At 45.3% G+C, this 21,049-nt stretch overlaps 8 protein-coding genes across 8 annotated transcripts; 5 read left to right on the top strand and 3 right to left on the bottom strand.

The window, feature by feature from the left end:
• Positions 1-88: 88 nt before the first annotated feature.
• V865_002077 (uncharacterized protein) lies at positions 89-2,312 on the bottom strand (the record flags this gene model as incomplete). Its single annotated transcript, XM_066225884.1, has 6 exons — positions 89-333; positions 397-688; positions 774-893; positions 958-1,166; positions 1,354-1,686; positions 1,919-2,312. 6 exons carry the CDS (start codon positions 2,310-2,312, stop codon positions 89-91), a joined length of 1,593 nt encoding a protein of 530 aa, XP_066081981.1.
• A 420-nt stretch (positions 2,313-2,732) lies between these two features.
• Positions 2,733-4,709, top strand: V865_002078 (uncharacterized protein; the record flags this gene model as incomplete). The annotated part of the gene is made up of 9 exons (XM_066225885.1): positions 2,733-3,113; positions 3,292-3,454; positions 3,537-3,707; positions 3,772-3,827; positions 3,896-4,048; positions 4,111-4,125; positions 4,190-4,318; positions 4,391-4,514; positions 4,579-4,709. 9 exons carry the CDS (start codon positions 2,733-2,735, stop codon positions 4,707-4,709), a joined length of 1,323 nt encoding a protein of 440 aa, XP_066081982.1.
• A 463-nt stretch (positions 4,710-5,172) lies between these two features.
• Positions 5,173-5,960, bottom strand: V865_002079 (uncharacterized protein; the record flags this gene model as incomplete). The annotated part of the gene is made up of 4 exons (XM_066225886.1): positions 5,173-5,404; positions 5,491-5,597; positions 5,684-5,855; positions 5,929-5,960. The coding sequence occupies 4 exons, from the start codon at positions 5,958-5,960 to the stop codon at positions 5,173-5,175; spliced, it is 543 nt and encodes a 180-aa protein (XP_066081983.1).
• Positions 5,961-6,386: 426 nt separating this feature from the next.
• On the top strand, positions 6,387-7,542 carry V865_002080 (SBDS family rRNA metabolism protein; the record flags this gene model as incomplete). The annotated part of the gene is made up of 6 exons (XM_066225887.1): positions 6,387-6,415; positions 6,475-6,526; positions 6,591-6,634; positions 6,724-6,853; positions 6,971-7,351; positions 7,444-7,542. The coding sequence occupies 6 exons, from the start codon at positions 6,387-6,389 to the stop codon at positions 7,540-7,542; spliced, it is 735 nt and encodes a 244-aa protein (XP_066081984.1).
• A 702-nt stretch (positions 7,543-8,244) lies between these two features.
• V865_002081 (uncharacterized protein) lies at positions 8,245-9,726 on the top strand (the record flags this gene model as incomplete). Its single annotated transcript, XM_066225888.1, has 9 exons — positions 8,245-8,332; positions 8,415-8,609; positions 8,658-8,711; positions 8,774-8,873; positions 8,947-9,129; positions 9,202-9,271; positions 9,350-9,379; positions 9,454-9,591; positions 9,655-9,726. 9 exons carry the CDS (start codon positions 8,245-8,247, stop codon positions 9,724-9,726), a joined length of 930 nt encoding a protein of 309 aa, XP_066081985.1.
• A 317-nt stretch (positions 9,727-10,043) lies between these two features.
• Positions 10,044-12,606, bottom strand: V865_002082 (uncharacterized protein; the record flags this gene model as incomplete). The annotated part of the gene is made up of 9 exons (XM_066225889.1): positions 10,044-11,250; positions 11,302-11,415; positions 11,476-11,492; positions 11,555-11,683; positions 11,734-12,030; positions 12,088-12,167; positions 12,228-12,383; positions 12,442-12,497; positions 12,548-12,606. The coding sequence occupies 9 exons, from the start codon at positions 12,604-12,606 to the stop codon at positions 10,044-10,046; spliced, it is 2,115 nt and encodes a 704-aa protein (XP_066081986.1).
• Positions 12,607-13,855: 1,249 nt separating this feature from the next.
• V865_002083 (uncharacterized protein) lies at positions 13,856-17,600 on the top strand (the record flags this gene model as incomplete). The annotated part of the gene is made up of 13 exons (XM_066225890.1): positions 13,856-14,128; positions 14,239-14,925; positions 14,980-15,129; positions 15,179-15,299; positions 15,384-15,856; positions 15,922-16,042; positions 16,102-16,277; positions 16,419-16,598; positions 16,738-16,920; positions 16,994-17,106; positions 17,163-17,229; positions 17,336-17,442; positions 17,507-17,600. The coding sequence occupies 13 exons, from the start codon at positions 13,856-13,858 to the stop codon at positions 17,598-17,600; spliced, it is 2,745 nt and encodes a 914-aa protein (XP_066081987.1).
• Positions 17,601-18,027: 427 nt separating this feature from the next.
• V865_002084 (uncharacterized protein) lies at positions 18,028-20,810 on the top strand (the record flags this gene model as incomplete). Its single annotated transcript, XM_066225891.1, has 2 exons — positions 18,028-18,352; positions 18,442-20,810. 2 exons carry the CDS (start codon positions 18,028-18,030, stop codon positions 20,808-20,810), a joined length of 2,694 nt encoding a protein of 897 aa, XP_066081988.1.
• Between the last annotated feature and the right edge of the window lie 239 nt (positions 20,811-21,049).

Here is a 21,049-nt window from a genome sequence, read left to right on the forward strand (position 1 = left end):
CCTCAGAACAATCCAGGACCTAATGGTATGATATGATATGCATGTTTATACACCCAAGAAAAATATAATACCCAACAAACCTATCACTCTATACAATATACTTGTAAGGGTTCAACAGCCCCTTGGGATCGAAAAGCTGCTTGATCTGCTTCATCAACTCCATCGAGGTCTCGTTCTTACTGTATCCGATATAAGGTGCTTTCATCACTCCCAACCCATGTTCAGCCGAGATGGATCCTTCGTTTTCAGCCACGATCTCGTAGATATAAGGTTCGATGATCTTTTCAATCTCGTCGGTGTACTTGTTGGCCACGATGTTGATGTGTAGGTTACCTACACGTCACGCAAAACAAGATCAGTCAAACGTTCAGACCATTGGAATAGTTCAAAACTCACCATCACCCATATGTCCATAACCAGCTACAGCCCTGATAGGTCCCTCTGATTTACCATCACCTTCCAATACGCCACCTTCCCTCAACTTCGCTCTCATCTTCTCCACTAGCCCATACATCTTACCGACAGGTACAGATACGTCGTACTTGTAGACTGATCCTGCTTTACCCGCTGATTCTGGTACTAGTTCTCTCAAAGACCAGAGAGATTGGAACTGGGTCGAATCTTGAGCGAGAACTCCGTCGAGTACCATCTCATTCTCCATCAGGTGTTCGAGGAGACCGGTGAGTTTCTGACAGCAGAGAAACACACAAGGATTAGTTTGAGTCTTGGTACACATGCAATATTGGGTGGAAAGTAAATAGAACAAAACTCACCGCCTCATCATGTTCAGCGTTACTTCCGCCGGTCTCAATCAAGCAGTAGAAATCACCCTCAGTCTCAAATACTTTTCTCTCTCCGCCATTCTCTTCTTGGTGCTTCTTCACCAAAGCGTACTACGTAAAATGGAAGAGAATAAGTACCGGTATGTGGAAATAACAGTGTTTCCATTCCACTCACACTCTGTTTATCGAAGAATTCGAATGCGGATAAGATTTCTCCCAAATGGCCTTTAGCCTCTGCGAACACTTTCTGTACGGCCTCGTAAGATTCTAACGAGAAGACGGCTACGTTCATCGCACTTGGTCGTCTGGGACATAGAATCGAGATGGCGGTGATGATACCAATGGTACCTTCCGATCCGATGTACAATTGTTTGAGGTCGAATCCTATCATACGAAGGATTAGCATGTTGACCATATGAAATAATATCGCTTATGAGATGACAAAGTAGCATGCCTCATCTTGAGACATTTGTATGATGTCGTGATTGTTTGTCCAAGACATCCCCGACAGAAGGGAAAAAAGAGAAAATAGTAGGAGTTATTGTGATAACGGTAAAATCGTATAACCTACCAGTATTATCCTTCCTCAATTTACTCAACCCATTCCATATCCTTCCATCTGGCAATACGACTTCCAAACCCAATACAGAACCATGTAAACTACCGTATCTCAATAATCTCAAACCACCTGCATTGGTCGATACGTTCCCACCGATATGACATGATCCCTTCGCACCGAGATCCAATGGGAAGATGAATCCCTTTTCAGCGAGGAAGTGATCGGCAGTTTCGAGGATGACTCCTCCGTCTGCGACTAATACACCGGATACTTCGTCGAATGATCGGATTTGGTTGAGGTTGGAGAGGTTGAGGATGATTTCGTCGTGGACTGGGTTCGATCCGCCTAAGCAGAGGAAGTAAAGGGAGTTAGCGTATACTGATGATATGGTATTTTGCCAATACAAGATACGATAGTATGTTATGTTGTAGTATATTATCATATACTATGGTTATAAGCTATCCACCCTCCCACCCTCATATAATCTATCCCACCCACCCGCCCTTTATATAAACACCGCCCCCATCCCACCCCGAACTGCCGTAGCTAGAGTAAAACTGCCTTGCAGTTAACTTACCAACCAGCCCCGTATTTCCCCCCTGCGGTACCACCGCTATCCCCTTCTCATAACAATACTTCATCACCTCACTGACCTCTTCCGTCGTCTTTGGCTTCACCACTATACTCCCCTTCCCATGATACTTATTCATCCAATCATCATTGAACGATCTCAACTCTTCTTCCGTAGCTGATCCATCCAACGTACTCAACGTACTGGACGATATAGCTTTCAACGCATCGAGATGTTCTTTGGTAGGTTGAGTAAATTGGTTGGATCGTGGAGGCAGATGAGAACCGTGTCGTACGGATAGATTAGGTGATTTGAAGATGGGAGTGGGAGTAGATCGTCGAGAGCTAGAGATGAGAGATCGTCTGGATAAGAGTCGGGATATCTGCCTTGGAGCTGACATGGTGAAAGCGTATATACAGTGATACTGCTATATGATAGTTTGGTATTGATGAGATGGGGAACAACAAATAACGATGATTCCTTGATTCCTTATTTAACCTTTTTTTAATTCGATTTCTCGTTCGGAACCGTTGCCGATCACCCATTTACAGTACACCCTTTAACCGACGGGTATGGGTCTATTACAAAATAAATAGGGTGCTGTTTGATCCCGCTAATCAGTAATTTGTAATGCATTTGTAATGGGTTGACTGGACTGCCTCTAAGGGGTCGGTGCGTCATCTCCCATATATTTTCTGTTTTTGTTTTTGTTGTTGCAGATCGAAATGAGAGTTCATTCACCACACATTCATTCATCCACCTACTCTGATCAATCTGTATTTCTATCATCTCAACACACTCATAATCATACTCAATCACCATGCCAACCCCTCTGACCCGCTCACAACCCATCGCCAACTCAGCATCACCCATAGCAGGCCCCAGTAAACCTCCTTCGATAACATCATCCAAGACCCGATCGTCCTCCACTTCATCTCGCTGTTCGACCGCTACTTCACTGGACGATCTCAACGATATATCCAGGATCAACCATTTCAGACCGATGTACGATAGCAATACATCCCTCGAGAGCGATATGAGCGGGATGACTATAACAGCACTGGATCAGAATGAGCGCAGTGTACCAACCAAGAGCGCAGACGATCAGAAGAAGCAGAGGAAATTCCCAGAAGAGGAAGATGAGGATATTTTGAGGGAGTCAAATGATAGATTCGTGCTGCTTCCTATAAAGTATAGAGAGGTGAGTCGACTTTGCCATTGCAATATCATCGTCTACCAGAAATCACCTTTCTATGTATTGTACTGTACAACCTCATTGGATGAGGTAGTGAATGTTATTCCCCACCAATAGACTTGCACAAATCATTTTACGTTTCCACACGAGCAGCTTCAGCTGACATACAAATGTACACACGCAGATATGGCAAGCATACAAAGCGTCCCAAGCGTCCTTCTGGACATCCGAGGAGCTCGATCTCGGACACGATTTGCATGATTGGAACGAGAAGCTGACTGAGCAAGAGAGATTTTTCATCTTGAGAATTTTGGCTTTCTTCGCTGCCAGTGATGGAATTGTGGGTGGTGAGTATACCTATACCCCCTTTGATTCATATGCTCAGATCAATTAATAACTTTCATCATGCTAATCCGTTGGTCCGTTTAGAAAACATCGTATCTCAATTCTCGATGGACGTCCAGATATCCGAAGCTAGAGCGTTCTACGCATTCCAGAGTATGATGGAGCAGGTGCACAGTGAGACGTATAGTCTGTTAATAGAGACGTATGTGAGGGATAGTGAGGAGAAGGATTTCTTATTCCGAGGAATGGAGAATAGTGAGTGTCATCTGAAGTAGATTGCTCCTGGAGTAGAACGGAGCTTACTTGAGTTTGTAATCAGTCCCATGTGTAAGGAAGAAAGCTGATTGGGCCTTGAAGTACATAACGGATGATATGGTGAGTCGTCACTTCTCACTCGCTTTCGTTGATACGCCTCTAGATACTCATGGCATATTATTTTGTAGCCCTTCCGACTCCGACTCGTCGCTTTCGCATGTGTCGAAGGGATCTTCTTCTCGGGGTCTTTTGCCGCGATCTTCTGGCTGAAGAAAAGAGGTTTGATGCCTGGATTGACATTCTCCAATGAGCTGATCAGTAGAGACGAAGGTACACATACTGTGAGATTTAGCCACTTATTGTTTGATCACATAAGCTGACTGTCCTGAATCTTAATGAACAGGATTTCGCATGTCTGGTAAGTCCGCCGTATCATTTAACGTTCGAGATGATGCGAGTAGCTGATCGTACTTGTGAAACAGCTGTACAATCACCTGAAACACCGATGCTCTGAAGAAGAAGTACATAGCATAGTCACAGAAGCAGTGGTCATCGAGAAAGAATTCTTGACCGATGCTTTACCCTGTGCTCTGATTGGGATTAACGCGGATGTGAGTGACCTTCATATCTTGAGGATATCCTTGTTACTTGTATTGGACATTGACTTGAATGTTTGCTGCCAGTTGATGTGTCAATACATCGAGTACGTCGCCGATCGACTGATAGTAGATCTCGGTTATTCAAAGATATATCATGCCAAGAACCCATTCGATTGGATGGAATTGATTTCGTTACAAGGCAAAGCAAGTAAGTGATTTCCAGCCTCAAACAGTCAGCGTGTTTCTCAGACCGATCGTGTTTTCTATCGTAGACTTTTTCGAATCTCGAGTATCATCCTATCAACTCGCCAATGTCTCTCGATCTGGTACACCTTCTTTACCTGAGAAAGGTGGAGATGAGAGATTGTCTAGAAGGGTTTTCAGGACCGATGCTGATTTTTAGATCTCCATCACATGTATACGTGTAACAACCACTCACCTCTATTATCGTCTGTAGCATATATTGTAGACTTTAATTAGTGTATCATAGTACTCAAGTATAATATTATAAAACCACAATTAACCACTCCTTGTCAATCATGTCCAAGTAGACAAGCATGCATCCATCACAATTCCCCGGATGCGAGTTGATCATTAAGAGCTAGAACCTCGTTTCACGCATTGTCAAGTTGAATTGTGATGACATTTTGAAGCATGTTCTATCTAGTGATCATTTCTACGTATACAATTTCGTTTCGTCACTCCTTTTCCTTGCACTGTGATGATGTCTACAACCTGTCATATTGCCCGATGTATGTTGAATCTTGTCGTCTTCGTTTCGTTCGCTCACTAACGAACTCATCCCTCCACACGGTCGAATTCTTGCACTTGTCCCACGAGATACACCATCTAACCCACCCATTTCCTTAGTCTAATGTCGGTCTAGGTAAACTCGCCTGATCACCACCTTGCAAGACCCATTCAAATCCTTTCTTCCCTATACCCGCGTTGCTCTTGAACCTATCCAGACTCGCCTGCTCGATCCTCCTAGCTATCATCCGCGTCGGGAAGCCGGATATCAACAAAGCTCGTTGTTTGAATTCTGTCACTGAGGGGTTGGAAGGCGATGGTAGGTAATTGATGAGTTCGAGGCATGATCTAATTGGTATTATTTTCATCAGTATAGTACGATATTCGACCGCGAGGATCTTCAGATCAAAATTTGGTTAAAAATGGTTACTTACACGTATTGTGCTAAGCTTAGATTGACGGACATCATCGTCGCTGATGTATTGGATGGATCTACGAATACGACTTCTCTAACGTATGCCGTAGGAGGTAGATGGAATAGCTAAGTACACCAGGACAGTCCATCAGTAAATACATACAGTACATTTAGGAGTTATGATATTGAATTGTAGTACGATTAGAACCCACCTTGGTTATCCATTTGGGCGCACCTTGCTGTACACCTATCAGCCTCTCTGACCTGAGTATACCCGTATCTGGATCTATACTTCTATCTATCGTGTCCACAGAGTAGACGTGGGTGGCAAATGGATTTGGGTATTTACGGTGTAGCGCAGAGAGGGTTTGAATAGGTGAGAAGCTATATACGATTGTCAGTTGAGCATACGAACATTTTTTATGTGTATACCTAGATATCATATAGCAATACTCACTCGAACGTTATGTCATTCTCGAACACCTTCATTGTTATCGTCCACCTATTATAAATTCTATATAGTTTTTTATATCGTTCTGATCGTTGTTTCTCGTTCTTCCTATATTTGCATCGTGCTGCTGATCTAGTCGTTATGTCGCCTCTTGTCAATAATTGATTGTTAATGTATGATGCATATGAAGATGTTATATACATATCACATATGCTTTATCCACCACATCTCGTCTACGTTGTCCTTACTCGTCAATCTCTCACCGTAGCCATACTTTCCCACGGTTGTACTTCAGCATCTCCATACAAATCCTCATGATGACGTCATGAGGAAAGGAAAGAACTGATTTTTTTCGGAATTCCTTTCCTGCTTTGTCAACAATAATCTTTTACATCTGCCTGATCAGCTCATACTCCAGTCAAATTACCATTCATACTAGACCCGGTGTGCACAGCTAAACAAAGATGAATAAACAACCGGGAACGCAGATAAAGTGAGTTTGACAAGTCGTATCGTGAAAGGATTTCCTACTGACCAATTTGAACCGAACAGACTTACTAATGTCAGTATAGTGAGGATGAAGAAGGGTGGTAAGAGGTTCGAGGTGAGTCGAGCTGTTAAACACATGGCTCGCAATGAAAAGGACAAACACTAAAGACTGTCACTAGATCGCTTGCTATCAGAATAAAGTATCCGAATTTCGATCAGGAGTGTGAGTGGTTTCTTCTATGGAAAGGAGCAATAAATGCGCAATTAATGAGCGATATGTCATACATACTGATCATATGATTGATATCGCAGTGAAACCGATCTGTCCGAAGTATTACAGATAGAACAGATATTCGCCAATGTGCCGAAGGGATTAGTAGCCAAGAAGGATGATTGGACGAAATGTTTCCAGACGGACGATATGAACAAGGTGATCGAGGAGGTGAGTGAAGTTCTCCCTACTTAGAGCATCATACAGGCTTATTCTCTTGCCCTTTCGGACACTCATCACTCAAACTCTTGGTTCAAGCCATACTGATGCATATCTGCTTCCACTTAGATACTACGCAAAGGTGAACTCCAAATCAACAACCTCGAGCGATCCCACCAACTATCCTCCCTATCCCGTGAAATCGCTACGCTAGTCAGCGAAATGACCGTCGACCCAAATACGAACCGTAAACACACTGTGGGGATGATTGAAAAGATCATGTCTGAAATCGGATTTTCAGTAAAGGCTGATAAGCCGGCCAAAGCCCAGGCATTAGAGTTGATCAAGAAGTTGAGCAGTGAAGAAGGTGAAAGTACTTTACCTATCCGAAGAGCTAGGATGAGAATCAGGATTACGATGCCTGGCAAAGACGCGAAGAGGATAAAGGATAATATAATGAAAGAGGTTGAGGAGACGGAGGAGGATGATATGGGTCAGGAGTGGGAGGCTGTGAGTGGATATTCCGACACTTACCATTTGTCAAAGTCCTTGACCGAGTGTTCAGCTCATGCTGACATTACGATCTATGGATGATGTCGTAGATTGTTCAGATCAACCCAAGTGCTTTCCGTACGATAACGGATTTGGTGAATAACGAGACCAAAGGGAAAGGTAGAGTAGAGGTGATGGGAAATGTGTAGAGTTAACCGTCTTCCCAGTCACAAGATTGCATGCAACTTTACTGTCATCACTACTGCTTGCATCGAGGGCGATAAGGGTTATCTTTCGTAAGTTCAGGGCAGAGGACATGTTTTGGTGAGGTTAGGTCGTGACGGTCATTGCTCTCCTTTCGTCATCGTCTCTTCCTCACACCGGCGACATCTTCACAGAATGCATAATGTTCGTTCGTATCCCTTTCAATACAGGTCTTTCAAGCTGGTATATGCATATGAATTATAAGCCATTAACGCAAACAAAAATGAAAATAAGCAGTCCATATCAACGACTGGCCTCCACCTTTATTGTCCACTCGATCTATATAATACCGAACTGGTCCACATTTCGAGACGTTGATGTCTATGACTATACCTTTGTCAGTACTTATTCGATGGCTATTTCCGGGCAGCTGTGTTCTTAGTACGATTCACGATGTTGTGATGCAAGATGCGAACGATATATCGTGAAGATACGTCATAAAGCCAATCATTCACATACACAACGACGATCAAGGGGCAACTAGGGGCAACTAGCGAGTACTCTCTAACACCTGAAGTGACGAGTGGTTGAAAAGTCCTCAATCGGCGGCCTATCTACCTAGACTATATAAGAACCTCCAAAATATTAATCTGAATGTAGCTCAGCAGGTTTGAAAGTTGCTCACATAGTATTTTGATATTATCATCATGTCCGAAACTGCCCTTTTCAAATCACTAGGTAAAGGTGTACTTGAGATTCCCAAGCTTTTCAATATCGAAGGATGGGTCGCCATAGGTATGTAACATAACATCCTTGTCTCCCAGTGATCCATATATAGATGTATATGGAAAGGTACTGATTGATTCGTCAATGATAGTTACCGGAGGAGGAACAGGTCTAGGTTTGATCACGGCTACCGCCCTTGCCGAGAATGGCGCCAAGGTATATATAACTGGTAGAAGGGAAGAACCGTTAAGAGCTGCTGTTGAGGGATATGAGAAGTTGGGAATTAAAGGGAAAGGGTCAATCGCAGCTATCAGGGCCGATGTTAGTACCAAGGAGGGAATCCAGAGTGCGTAGAATGGTATTCTCAGAGAACAGAGCTGACTGATTTCTGTAGGGTTCGTCGAGGAGGTGAAATCCAAAGAGAAATGGGTCAATGTCTTGATCAACAGTGAGTTACATCATTGACTCTTTTGTGATACGATATGAGCTGAACGTAACGATATCGCTCAGATCATGGTATCTTCCCTGGAGCTACGGATATCAATGCATGTGAACAGACAGCTGAAGGATTGTCCAAGCAGATGTTCGAAGGGGAAAGTTTCGAGACTTGGTATATACAGTCTCCCCGTTTCCTCTAGTTGGTCCATGTTGATTGATATAATTCTACAATACCTTGTGAGCAGGGCGGACGTATGGCGGATCAACACTGCTTCGTATCATTTCACTACATTCGCTTTCCTCCCATTATTGGCAGCTGCCAAGACCCTGGGGGGATTTCCTGAGCCTGGAAATGTAGTTAATCTATCTTCTATGTCCGGTATCACCAAGACTTCCCAAAGAGGTCAGTTCCACTACAATTGCGGAAAGTGAGTGATGAAAGACTGTGAGCAATGATCAGTATATTACACGTGAGGACTGATGAATGATGGAATTGTCAGAGCTGCCACTATCTCTCTATCCCATCAACAAGCTCTTGAATTTGCAAGAAGAGGTTTAGGTATCAGAGTTGTAAGTCTCTTACTTTACGCTCATACACTTTGAGAAAGCACCTTGTACTGATGTTCCGTGGTATGGATATTATAACAGAACGTGATTTGTCCCGGATACTTCCCTTCAGTAAGCTCATACAGTACATCAACGAGATGAGTGATACGACATCATCAGCTGATTGAGTTATTATGACGCTATAGGGAATGACGATCATCCCATCTGACAACAACACTGGCTCAGACGATCACGTGGAAGAGTTTACCAAGAAATGGGGGATCCCATTTGGTAGACCGGGAAATGCGGTGGACTACGCTCAGACCATATTCAGTGTCATATCGGTGAGTTGTCGATGGACGATCAGTGTCATGATAAGGAACTGATGGATGTTCTTGATGTTCAAGAATCAATATATGACTGGTGGTGAGATCGTCGTCGATGGTGGCTGGTTATTCAACTCTGGTACGTCGAGGTAAACTGTTGTACTCAATAGCTGATACCGATGTTGAGGATTGTGGCTTCAAACCCTATGTAGCTTTCTGATTATCACTGTTGTCAATTTTAGAAGAGATCATGGGGACATCCTCGCGTATAAGTAGTCATCGACGAGCTAGGCCCAAGTTATCGTCCACAGAACAGCAACGATTTTTACAGTTATAAATATGCATACTACTGTAAATTTGCCGCACTAACACTAATAATACAAAAACTGGCCGTTTACTCTATAATCGCTACAAATCCTCAACTTAGCTTTACGATTACGAAGGATCCCGTTTAAGGACCCTTACCCCTCTCAATTATGACGCCTACCACCTCTGGGTGACCACTCATGTCTAGCTTTAACCGTCGAAGTCTTCTGCAGAACAGTGATCCTGTTGTATCCACCACACAAGGCTTTGGAGTCACCCGCACAAGGTTTGTCACAGCCGGTGGTTACGGACGTAGGCTTTACGAGGTTGTTGCCACAGTAACACTGAGATCCATATTCTAATCCAGCATACGAGTATCCTTTGCCAGTACAGATATTGATGCAAGAGGCGTATGTCATATCTGACTGGGACTCGAAAACGTTACCGTCTAATACACGTGCTGAGGATGAGTCTACGTAACAGCCTCGAGATACCCAACCTGCTGGCAGAGATGTGGTGGCAGATGGCGCGGATGAAGAAGTGGTAGAGGCTTTGGTAGTCGTAGTTGAAGTGCCCGCTTTGCTGGTAGTAGTTGAGGTGGTAACAGGTGCTTTGGAGGTCGAACTGGCGGCTTTGCTCGTGGTCGAAGTTGTGACAGGTACTTTTGAGGTTGAAGTGGCCGTCGTAGGTTTGACAGAAGAGGTGGAGGATGATGAGCTGCTTGTAGCGGACTTGGCGACATAAACATTGAGTCGATTACTTCCTCCACAAACGTGAGACTTGTCTCCACTACACGCTACATCACACCCTGAGCTGGCAGCCGTCAGACGAGCAGTCTTCCCACACCAGCATTCTTGACCATATTCTACACCAGCATAGGTGAATCCCTTTGATGCGCAGGAGGAGATACAGGACTGAACGGTATTGCTTGAAGACGTTGTGGAACCACCATTGAGAGCTCGATTCGATTGATCGTCCACCATGCAACCGAGACTTGACCAACCGGAAGGTAACGACGAGTCGGGTAAGGGAGTCGGTTGACCATCTGTAGGAGCATTCGCACTTCGATAGACGTTGATTCTACTACTACCACCGCAGGTACTCCAAATATCACCCGGACAAACCATGTTACAGTCGGTACTTGCTGCAGAGGTCAAGGTGGCGGTATTACTACACCAACATTCTTGGCCGTATTCTACTCCAGCAAAGAGATATCCTTTACTTGCGCATGAAGACACACACCCCTGGATGGTGTTGTTATTGGCGTTGGTGGAAGACACACCGGGAAGTGCTCGAGAGTTGGTGTTGTCGACGATACAGCCGACCGATGACCATCCGGAGGGTAGGGAAGTGGCGGATGGTTTAGGGTTTCTAAATTCATCGTCAATTTCTCTTCAGAGCAACCAGCTCAGAGACACTTACGACGTAGTCGCAGGGGTGGCAGCTGGGGTGAAGATGTCGTTCTGTGCACCATCAGCAAATCCCCAATTGTCTCGGTAAAGAGGTGGGTCATCGAGGTTTGGAAGATTGTTGCCACTATGAGATAACAAAGGTTTGAGCACGTAATTTCTCATTCGCGATCAGGTCAGAACTTACTCGGCTTGCCAGAGATACTATTCAGACAAACAACTGGTCAGCTGCTGCCTATCTCCAGATCAATCACTCGAACACTTACCATAGGTGTCTTGGGCCCTTTGACGCAGTTCGAAGGATTTCCATCACATTTGTTGGGGATCGCTCCTCTTTGGACCTTGTTCGCAGAATTTGTCGAGCCAGTCACTGTACATCGGTAGATGACGTTGTACTAAACATTTTCTTAAGTTGCGTTCCTCTTCGTTTTTGGTACACACTCACAATCTCGTATGGGTAGCCTTCCCCATGTCCACCTTGATGTATCCAGTTCCACGAACAGAGACATCCGCCAGAAGGGCAAGGTGGCATTCCCGATGGTATCTTATAGCTGATTTGACGTTCCCATACGGAGTTCTGGTTCACGCTGATCACAGTGAAATCGTTGGGTTTCAGATTGTTGACATCGGAGGTATAAGCTATAGCTAAGGCGGTTCCTCCAAACCACTTGTTGTCGACAGTGCCGTTATACGTATTCATCACGTGCAAGGCTCCTACACCGGAGTACTGCCCGTTATCAGGCTTCGAGGAAAGGTGAGTCAGGAAGGATCCCTACAGTTTGACATGAGGAAGACTTACTTTACACGCATACTTGTACTTTGCCGTCTGATCATTTGGATTACCTAAGGTCGTTTGGCCACGATTGCAACTGACTTCCCCTATATGCGTCGTCAGCGTATTTTGTCGAGGTGTTGAAACCGCTTGAAAGACGGACTTACCATTGTACGTTCCACCTGAAGGAAGGGTCATAAAATCCCCTGACTTGGGAGGATACCCCAACAAACCATGTCCGAACCATTGTGCGGTGGTACGGGCGTCGGTTTGTCTCAAAGGGTTGACAGGTTCGTTATTGTTGTAATTGTTGTTCTGTGGGTCTGAGAGTAAAGTCAACCGAAGTAGGAGTAAGAATCGGGTTTATGCACTGGTACTTACCACTGGCTTGATATGGGTAATTTAGCCCAAACATGCCTTTATCCCACAAGGCGACACTGTGAGTTGTCAGCTCAGGTTAGTTGGTTAGGAGCTAAGCTCGACTTACTGTGCGTTGGCTGTGGTGACACATGTCACCAGAGTGACAGCAAGAGTGCTTAACTTCATATTCCCTGGATGGTGCTAGTAAGTATGTAAGGATAGTTGACAATATTACAGAAGCTCGAAGAACATTCGGGTGGCGTTGATGTTCTTTATATACATGTTGGAGAACATGTCTCCACCCTTGATGATCATCGTCGATCTCATCTTCTTTACGTCATATAGACAAGAAGGTTCTCCATCTTCTTATGCAGGTACAGCAAGAGGTGGTAGCGATGAGCCTACTCGTGATAATCTCTGGTACGGTAATGTTTATTCCAGGAACTCGAGATTCCTCTGGTCGATCGGTTGTACTGTACCTAGACCTTTTAAGTTTGCCTACTAGCCACTTCTTTTGCCCCTTCCGGTGGCGTTACCACATGTTGGGTTAACCTTATCTTTCATTGGAGTCCTTGTTTACAGGTATGCAGGATCCGAAACTGGTAGTTCCACATTGTTAACGGTCATTCCAGTGAAGATCCATTCTTTGGGCATGCATGGAATAACCGATGCGATTTTATGTCTCGCATATATTATTCATAGAGTGGATCTTATTCAGAATTAATTACTCCTTGTCTCGCAATTACTCTGTATCGCTACTATGCAGCATGCTGCTGAATTCGGACACTCACCAACATGATGTTTCTTATATTGTACAGGTAGCCCCACTTGAATCTGAGACAGTTGAGTTGTTTATGTTGTCATGAATATAAATGATGGAGATAATCTGCTATTTATAACTGGTGGGGCTCATCCAGAGAATGCGGGTGCATCTCATCGATTCATCATTGGGAATCATAAGGTGAGTCGGAGTCCTTATGGAGTCGGGTCTCGATCTCGATTGTTCTAGCTAGAGGTGACCAACGCTGCACTTTCAAAGTATTGAAAGGTGTTCGCTCTCCCCCTATGACATATGCTCACCACCCTCATCTACTAGTACATGTATCGCCGTGCGTGCGCTTACAACTTATAAGACTTCGTCGCAAACAGTTGAGGCTAAAAGAATAGCGATAACTTATACACTGCACATCAGCAGGTATTTCGATGAATAGAGGGGATCGACATTTGGGATCTCCATGCGCAACACTTGCATCTTCACACAAGCGATGATGACCATGCATGCACAATACATGAGGTGTCACGGTCGTTGTATGAACATGGAGGAGTTTTTGAGTACCATAGTCCTCATCGTTGACAGATCAATCATTGTCTATCTTCACTATCCTTCTCCTTTCCCTTTCATCTTTTGTCGTGACTACATCGACCAACATGTACAATGTCCTCTTCCATCATCGACAGCCCCTTCATTCATCCTGAATGGCATGATATAGTCCCACCGATCTATTCGAGAACTCATCCGAGTCAATACAACCCTTTCGGATATCAGCATGAACCCAATATTGGATTCAACCTCCACAGTCAAACACCTTCACCACCTCATCCATTCACTTCTTTCTCACAGGATACTACATCACCAGTGACACGTCAGACAGGAAGACAAGCTCATAAGGTGAATGAGAAAGGAGAAGGACCGTCGTTGGACCGATTTGTGAGTTACATATACATATACATATTCATGCCCATGTTACTTCCTATTCCATCTTGTCTTGACACCTCATCTCATCTCTCATCCCATCTCTCATTCCATCTCTTATCCAGGCATTATCGTATACACCACAATGGCTTCAACAGCTCCCATCACCTCTCAACTGCCTGTATCTCGGGCCTTCTACACCATTTCCACCACCAGACTACGCTGCAGATGTCTTCACACCCAAACTTCTATCCAATCCATTACCAATAAAGGAACAGTGCCCTTCGATCCTCTCTCTCATCCCTGCGAAAGGTCCATCACTCCCCCTACAACCTAAGATCACTACATACAGTCTAGATTACTATGCCATACACTTCTCCAATCTCCTATCCCTACATCTCTCTGCATTGCTGAACGATACGACCCATTCGTCCATACCGTTTACCCTGATTCAGCCTCATCCCATCCCCGGCTTGCAGAATACCTATCGAATTCATGTTCCTGGTATCCGTGAAGATGCACCCCGACTGAATATAGGAGATCGAATGATCATACGCGGTCTATACCAGCGTCTTAGACAAGCTAGTCAGAATTCAATAGAAGCAGAAGTGGTAGGGTTCGAGAAGGCAAAGAGCTGGGTATACGTGCAGTCACCGTATCTGGGACTTCTCGATGGAGACATCGTTAAAAGTGGAAAGGGGATCAGGCAAGGTAACCAGTCCCCTGGTATCCCTGCTGGCAACGGATCTGGGATAAGGTGTCAGATCAAGTTCTTGTTAAATGTCAAACCTATCTGCGATATGCAGGACGCTGTGAGCCGTGTCTTCCTCATGCAATATTAGGATGATGACTGATGATGTCGCAAGGTCAGGACATTCGGGCTGCTACATGGGATAGGATGGGAGACAGTTCAGCGATGGATTTTTCCAGAGATACAATATGTACGGGAAGAAATACAAGACCGTCCTTTGATGAACATTGAATGGGTAGACCCGGGATTGAACGATGAGCAGAAAGTGAGCACATTTCATCAGAAATACGGATATAACTAAGTATGATCAACAGAGTGCAATCATTGCTATAGTATCAAGAGATCATAAAGTGCCCTATCTCATCAGTGGTCCGCCTGGTGTAGGTCTATTTTCCTCATGCCAATCTCTGCCAGATATTGCGGCTCGCGCTAACTGTTCGTGTTTAATCGTCCATAGACTGGTAAGTTACCTGTCCGAGTATTCCCCATCCCACTTTGTCGTACTGATAAAGCTAATAGGTAAAACCAAGACACTCGTCGAAGCTGCCCTGCAGATCCTTACGACCCATCCCAACTCCACCATCCTAGTCTGCGCTCCGTCCAATTCAGCTGCCGACACCCTTGCTCGTCGACTCTGTGTCCCTGGTGCCACCTCTGCATCTAGGCCTCATGTCGGACCAGGGACTGTCCTCCGACTCAACTTGTCCAGCCGGACATTTGCTGAAGTGCCCGACGAGATCTTACCCTTCTGCTACATCACCTCAACGCCGACAGGAACAAGCGCTTTTGGGTTACCTTCTTTCGCGGAACTGATGGAGTATCGAGTGGTGATATGTACATGTCAAGACGCCAGTATACTGGTTACGGCCAATGCGACGAATATAGCCATGATGAAGGCGGAGTCAGAGATGATGGATACGTTCCATCGGGTTTCTGAATCCAGTATGATCAAGGATGTGCACCCACATTGGACCCATCTGTTGATAGATGAGGTAAGTTGGGCTTCCTCGAGCCGTTGTGTTCGTATTATCACCCAGCTAATTGGCGAGTTGCGTAGGCGGCTCAAGCATCGGAACCCGAAACGCTGATACCACTCTCAGTGGTGGTACCCTATCCTCTCCCCAAAGGGTTTCGTTCAGTCGATCCAGTTGTAGTTCTTTGTGGTGATATACATCAACGTACGTTATTATAATTCCTGCATCTCCTCAAAAGGCTAAAATGATCTCTACGTATATAGTCGGACCTATCATTTCATCCCCTGAAGCTAGAGATGGAGAGTTGGACGTATCTCTTATCGAACGGCTTTTTCAACAAGAAGTATACGCATCTCATTCAAACGCTCGGAAGAATCAGAAATCTGCGAACGGAGCTTGCCCATCAGACTGGGAAGGTCCCTTTATGAATCTCATACAAGTGAGCTTTTACCATTCTTCTCACAAATCCTATATTTTGGTTCATGGTGCCAGAACTAATACCTCTCAGGGTATTTAGCTGCTTATCGCCTGCCGCACAACACTACCGCCGAAAAATGCTGATCAGTCATTTTTTACCCAGAACTATCGATCAATAGCTCCCATACTTATGATACCCGCCGCTCTGTTCTATGATGACACTTTGATTCCCGCTGCGAGAGATGTTGAACTACTCAAATGGCAAGGATTCCCCAATCCGAACATTCCTATCTTGTTTTATGGTTGCGAAGGTGAAGAGAACTGGATTGACGAGGTAAGCATAGTTCATGGCGCAGTCGTACAGAGCGTGAGCTGACCTTTCGGCTCCTCACATAGGGCGCGGTAAGTCGATTGGCAGCTCATCCGTGCCATATATGAGATCCGACGACGATGACTGATAATTATGCTATCCTCCTCCCCAGTCGTGGTACAATTCCAGCGAAATCGAATATGTGAACAATGTAGTCCAATCTCTCATGAAAACAGTCGTAGGGCTCAATCAGAAAGAGATCGCGGTGATCACTCCTTGGCGGGAACAGGTCTGGAGAATACGTTCGAAGTTGAGATCGAACAATTTACATGCGGTTGATGTTGGAAATGTGGAGGCGAGTCACGGCCACTGCGCTCACAACTGCGTCCCGTATCTCGCTGCTGACCATTTTATGATATTTGCAACAGACGTATCAAGGTGCTGAGTTTCGAGTGACGATTATCAGCTGTGTCAGGTCTAGATCGAGGTTTTTGGATGAAGACAGGAGAATGAACATGGGGTTCTTCAATGAAAGGAAACGGTGGGTGTCGCATCTTTACTCACGGCGTTCACGTCTGAGAAAGATTGTCTTTCAAGATTCAATGTAGCAATCACGAGAGCCAAGGAGATCTTGATCGTCGTAGGCAATGGTAATTTGTTGAAGGTAAGCAAACACATACCTTCAGATATCTCCCTCCGTCAGAATTCCTCAGAATGGATTTCCTCTCCGGGAGTTGCAGGCATTGTTGACAGACGTACACCTTTCATAGAGGGACCCATATTGGAATGGTTTCCTCCAAATCATGCTCAGGAACAACCTTTACAGAGGACCCGAGTTGGATCTGGAAATGACAGGAGCTTACATTTCACGCTTAGAGTGAGTTGACATCAGTCTGAGCCTCCCTCTAAGTAGTACGACGAAGCTGACCTGTCGATTATAGATCTACCATTCATCGCAACGAAGAACACGATCCGGAAGAAGCGGTTTTACGATTAGCAGGAGCTTTGGCTCGAGAAACTTTGCGTGACGACTGATTTGATCATTAAATACACGGACTCTTCCATGTATCTTGAGGTAAATATGTCGCTAAGGTTGTTTCATTTAGAGATCACGGTTATGGTCTGGTTGTTTGTAGACGAATACTCACAGTAGTATCATGCATGATTGGTTACATGCGACTTCTCGACTCTCAACGAGTGTGTGCATCGTTGTTGACCTCGGAAGACGTGCCCCTGAAGGGGTTGTGTATTCACATAATGATTGTCCTATTGTTCTCCTGTTTCAAGTCATCTAGTGGTAGGTGATCCATGCATGCACCCAACACTAGAATATGAACATGCATATAAGAGATCGAACTCACAGATGTGCCGTCTATTCAAAGATGCACTCCTTCGTATCATTCATTTGCTGCTTGAGGACGCGCTTTTGGACAATTACGGCAGTAGAAGAGACATCTCCACCATGTCTCGTTTCATCCGTTCTAAATATCAACAGTACAAACGTGATAATGAACAACTGTCAACATGGCTTGGAAGAACGGCCGTGAACTATGGCTTTCAGCTTGCAAACTTCCTAGAAGCAGACAAGTACCTAGACGGAGGAGACGGTGATGCGAAACCAACCGCGAACCAGTTGAAGAACGCCAAGAAGAAGGCTAAAGCAAAAGCCAGAGCAAAAGCGAAGGCTGGTGGAGAACAGAAGCAGGCTCAGGATGGAAAATCCGAGGATCAGGAGGGAAATGATGCTGCAAGCGAACTTGGGGTGAAGATGGAGAAGATGAATATAAGTGAGTAAAAACCGGCCTTCCCCATCTCTTCCACCTCATGGTACGCTCCTGCTCTGTATCACACAATGCTGACAGTTCTCTGGTGATAGACGATCCACCTGCTCCAACTTCTGCCTCCACTCCCATCAAAGGCTATCTCATCCCTACACATCTCTATCAACCGATTGCTGAGCATCTCGTCGCATGTTCCGTCCGTATCCCCGTCGAGACCATGCAATTGCTTGATAGATGCATCAAACTTCGATTCAGCTGCTTAAAGCGATTCCTCAGCATCCCTAGTGCTTCCAACGAAGGACACGCTCATTTCATCAATGTTTTGACAGACGTATATAACATCTTCGCCGAGTACAAGAACCAGGAATCCACTGAGGAGACCAAGGCATACAAATCGAGATCACCTAGCAATCGCTTCGCTGAGCTTGCTGTTGAAGAGGACGAAGATGTCGAAGACCTCGCGGATATCTTCCTTCCTGAACCGCCTCGTCCACCAACTGTCTCTCCTGCTCGAATCAGATGTATGCCAGAACCTTCACGAGAGGAGTTGCTGTTACGAGCTTTGGCATTCTTCGAGGACGTGCATCATATACGGGACGAGATTATTGGGGTTTGGGAGAGGTACAAGTCAGGCAAGATCAGCTTGATCACCGCTGCTGTCACAACTAACGCCGCTTTGGAACTCTTACGAAAGTCGCACGAAGATGTGGTCAAGTCAATCCTTCCAAAGTTTGAGAACAGTCTTCCCAGTCTTCTCGTTATCCTGTTCAACGTACTGTACTCTGCCATCACTGGCACAAGCGGTATCAGGATTCCCCCGCTTTGGGACGAGGTCAACGAGTCCGACATCATAGCGACGACCATCTACGAACACCTCTTGATCCCTATTTCCCAGGAGATACACGGTGTCGCAGATCTTTTCGAACACGGCTCGATCCCTGTTTCGAAACCTGGATACTTTGGCCAGTATGATCCTTCCGTCGATGTGCGTCAGGCCTCGTTCAGTCGAAGATGTCATCAAAGTCAAATCCTCATATGCGAAACATATTTGGAATACCTCCCTCTCATCGCATTCGGCGATGTCATCTCGAAGCATATGCTGACACCAGCTGCTGATGTGCAAATCGACGGCCGGCCCATCAATATATACTTCTTCGATGAAATGGCTGTAGAGATCGATACATTCCGGCAGACCGAAACCCCATCTCTACTGCTTCTGATCTTCGGTCAGATCTTTGTCGATATCAACCTCGTTCTAGGCACCTCTGCTGCCAAAGCTCTACATCACTTGCGAGACGAAGCCGATCACATGCTTACGACCTTGGAGAGGAGGACCGAAACGGAACCTGCTGCCCATCCGATCACATGGCCTCCTGAAAATGAAGAAGTCATTGGGTCTTTCAAGTACGAGCTCAGTTTCTGGAGATCGGTATCCACTGCGTCCAGAGTGCCCGGGGGTCGATCCGCCCGCAAAGCTACGATCTTTGAACGGAACCCTATGCTTTGTGGCCTGGTTCTATTCCGGCTGAGAATCCAATATCAGGATATAGGATTCAAACTTGTGAACTCATTTGCAACACTTCTCTCAACCGCTCATCTGGTCGCTGCATGTCGGTTGTTTGGCTTGATGCCTGGTGCATCGATGCCTTCCTGGCCGGACATGGATCTTGTCTTGGATATCCACGGTAAAGAGGACATCTTTGGCGGCAAATACCCGGACACCATCGATGATTCTCTGGTGTCATGGCATTATATGATGGGATACTCCACCGAAACTCTTGGGGCTTTACGCCATGTCGGTACGGATTCACCGATTCCAAGTTACCTGCGCAATCGGACCAGAGATGCAAAGCTGAAGTCCAAGTCAGGAGCCAAGCGCCTCCGAGATCACTCTCAGATCCTACCAATATTCGCCAATAAATACCGATCCAACTCCATTGCGGGGACTACATATGACATCAATATTTTGGAGAAACTATTTCAAGATATACAAGCAGATCGACTGGATGCCGGACGAAAGGGATATAGGTCCTCTCGTAACATCAAGATTAGACGAGAACGTAAACATCGAAGCCCAAAGTATTCGATACTACAAATGATTTCACTATTGGAAGCTGGCCTGGAAGCTGAGACCGCATCAATTCGATTCGACTACGTCTCAATGCATCTGCGTTGCTTCTCGATATTGGATAAAGTTCGACTATCGGCCCACGAATATATAACAAGTAAAGTGGGTCCAGATTACCTTGACAATGATTCCCAGCTTCCATACGTGGTCGGTCAGATCTTACAATTCGCTGCTTTCTCTCCTCGAGCTGCAGCTCAGAATAGGATCAAGCGAGAAGGAAGGGATGCGGTTGTTATTCGAAGTCAACGTTTGATGGAAGCGACACAGGTGCTTGGTAATTACCTAAGGGAAACTGGTGAAGGAGATGCGGAGATCAAGCGAATGAGAAATGTTTAACCAGATATTCTGTATATGTCAATTGTGATGAATGGACAATAATGTAGTCGACCTCACACTACTCTGTTTGAGGTGAAGTTCTGATTTGTGTGTATATAGCTTATGTGTACAGTATGAGATGTACGTAATTCTCTGAATTTACGATCTGTCATCCATCCATACTGAGTGGCGGTCATTTGTTCTACTAGACTACAGCCTCGAGTGATACTCGGACTGAATGAGCAAGCTACAGCTGTCAC

This window comes from Kwoniella europaea, chromosome 1 (genome assembly GCF_036810445.1).
Source record: "Kwoniella europaea PYCC6329 chromosome 1, complete sequence".
Taxonomy (NCBI): Eukaryota; Fungi; Basidiomycota; class Tremellomycetes; order Tremellales; family Cryptococcaceae; genus Kwoniella; species Kwoniella europaea.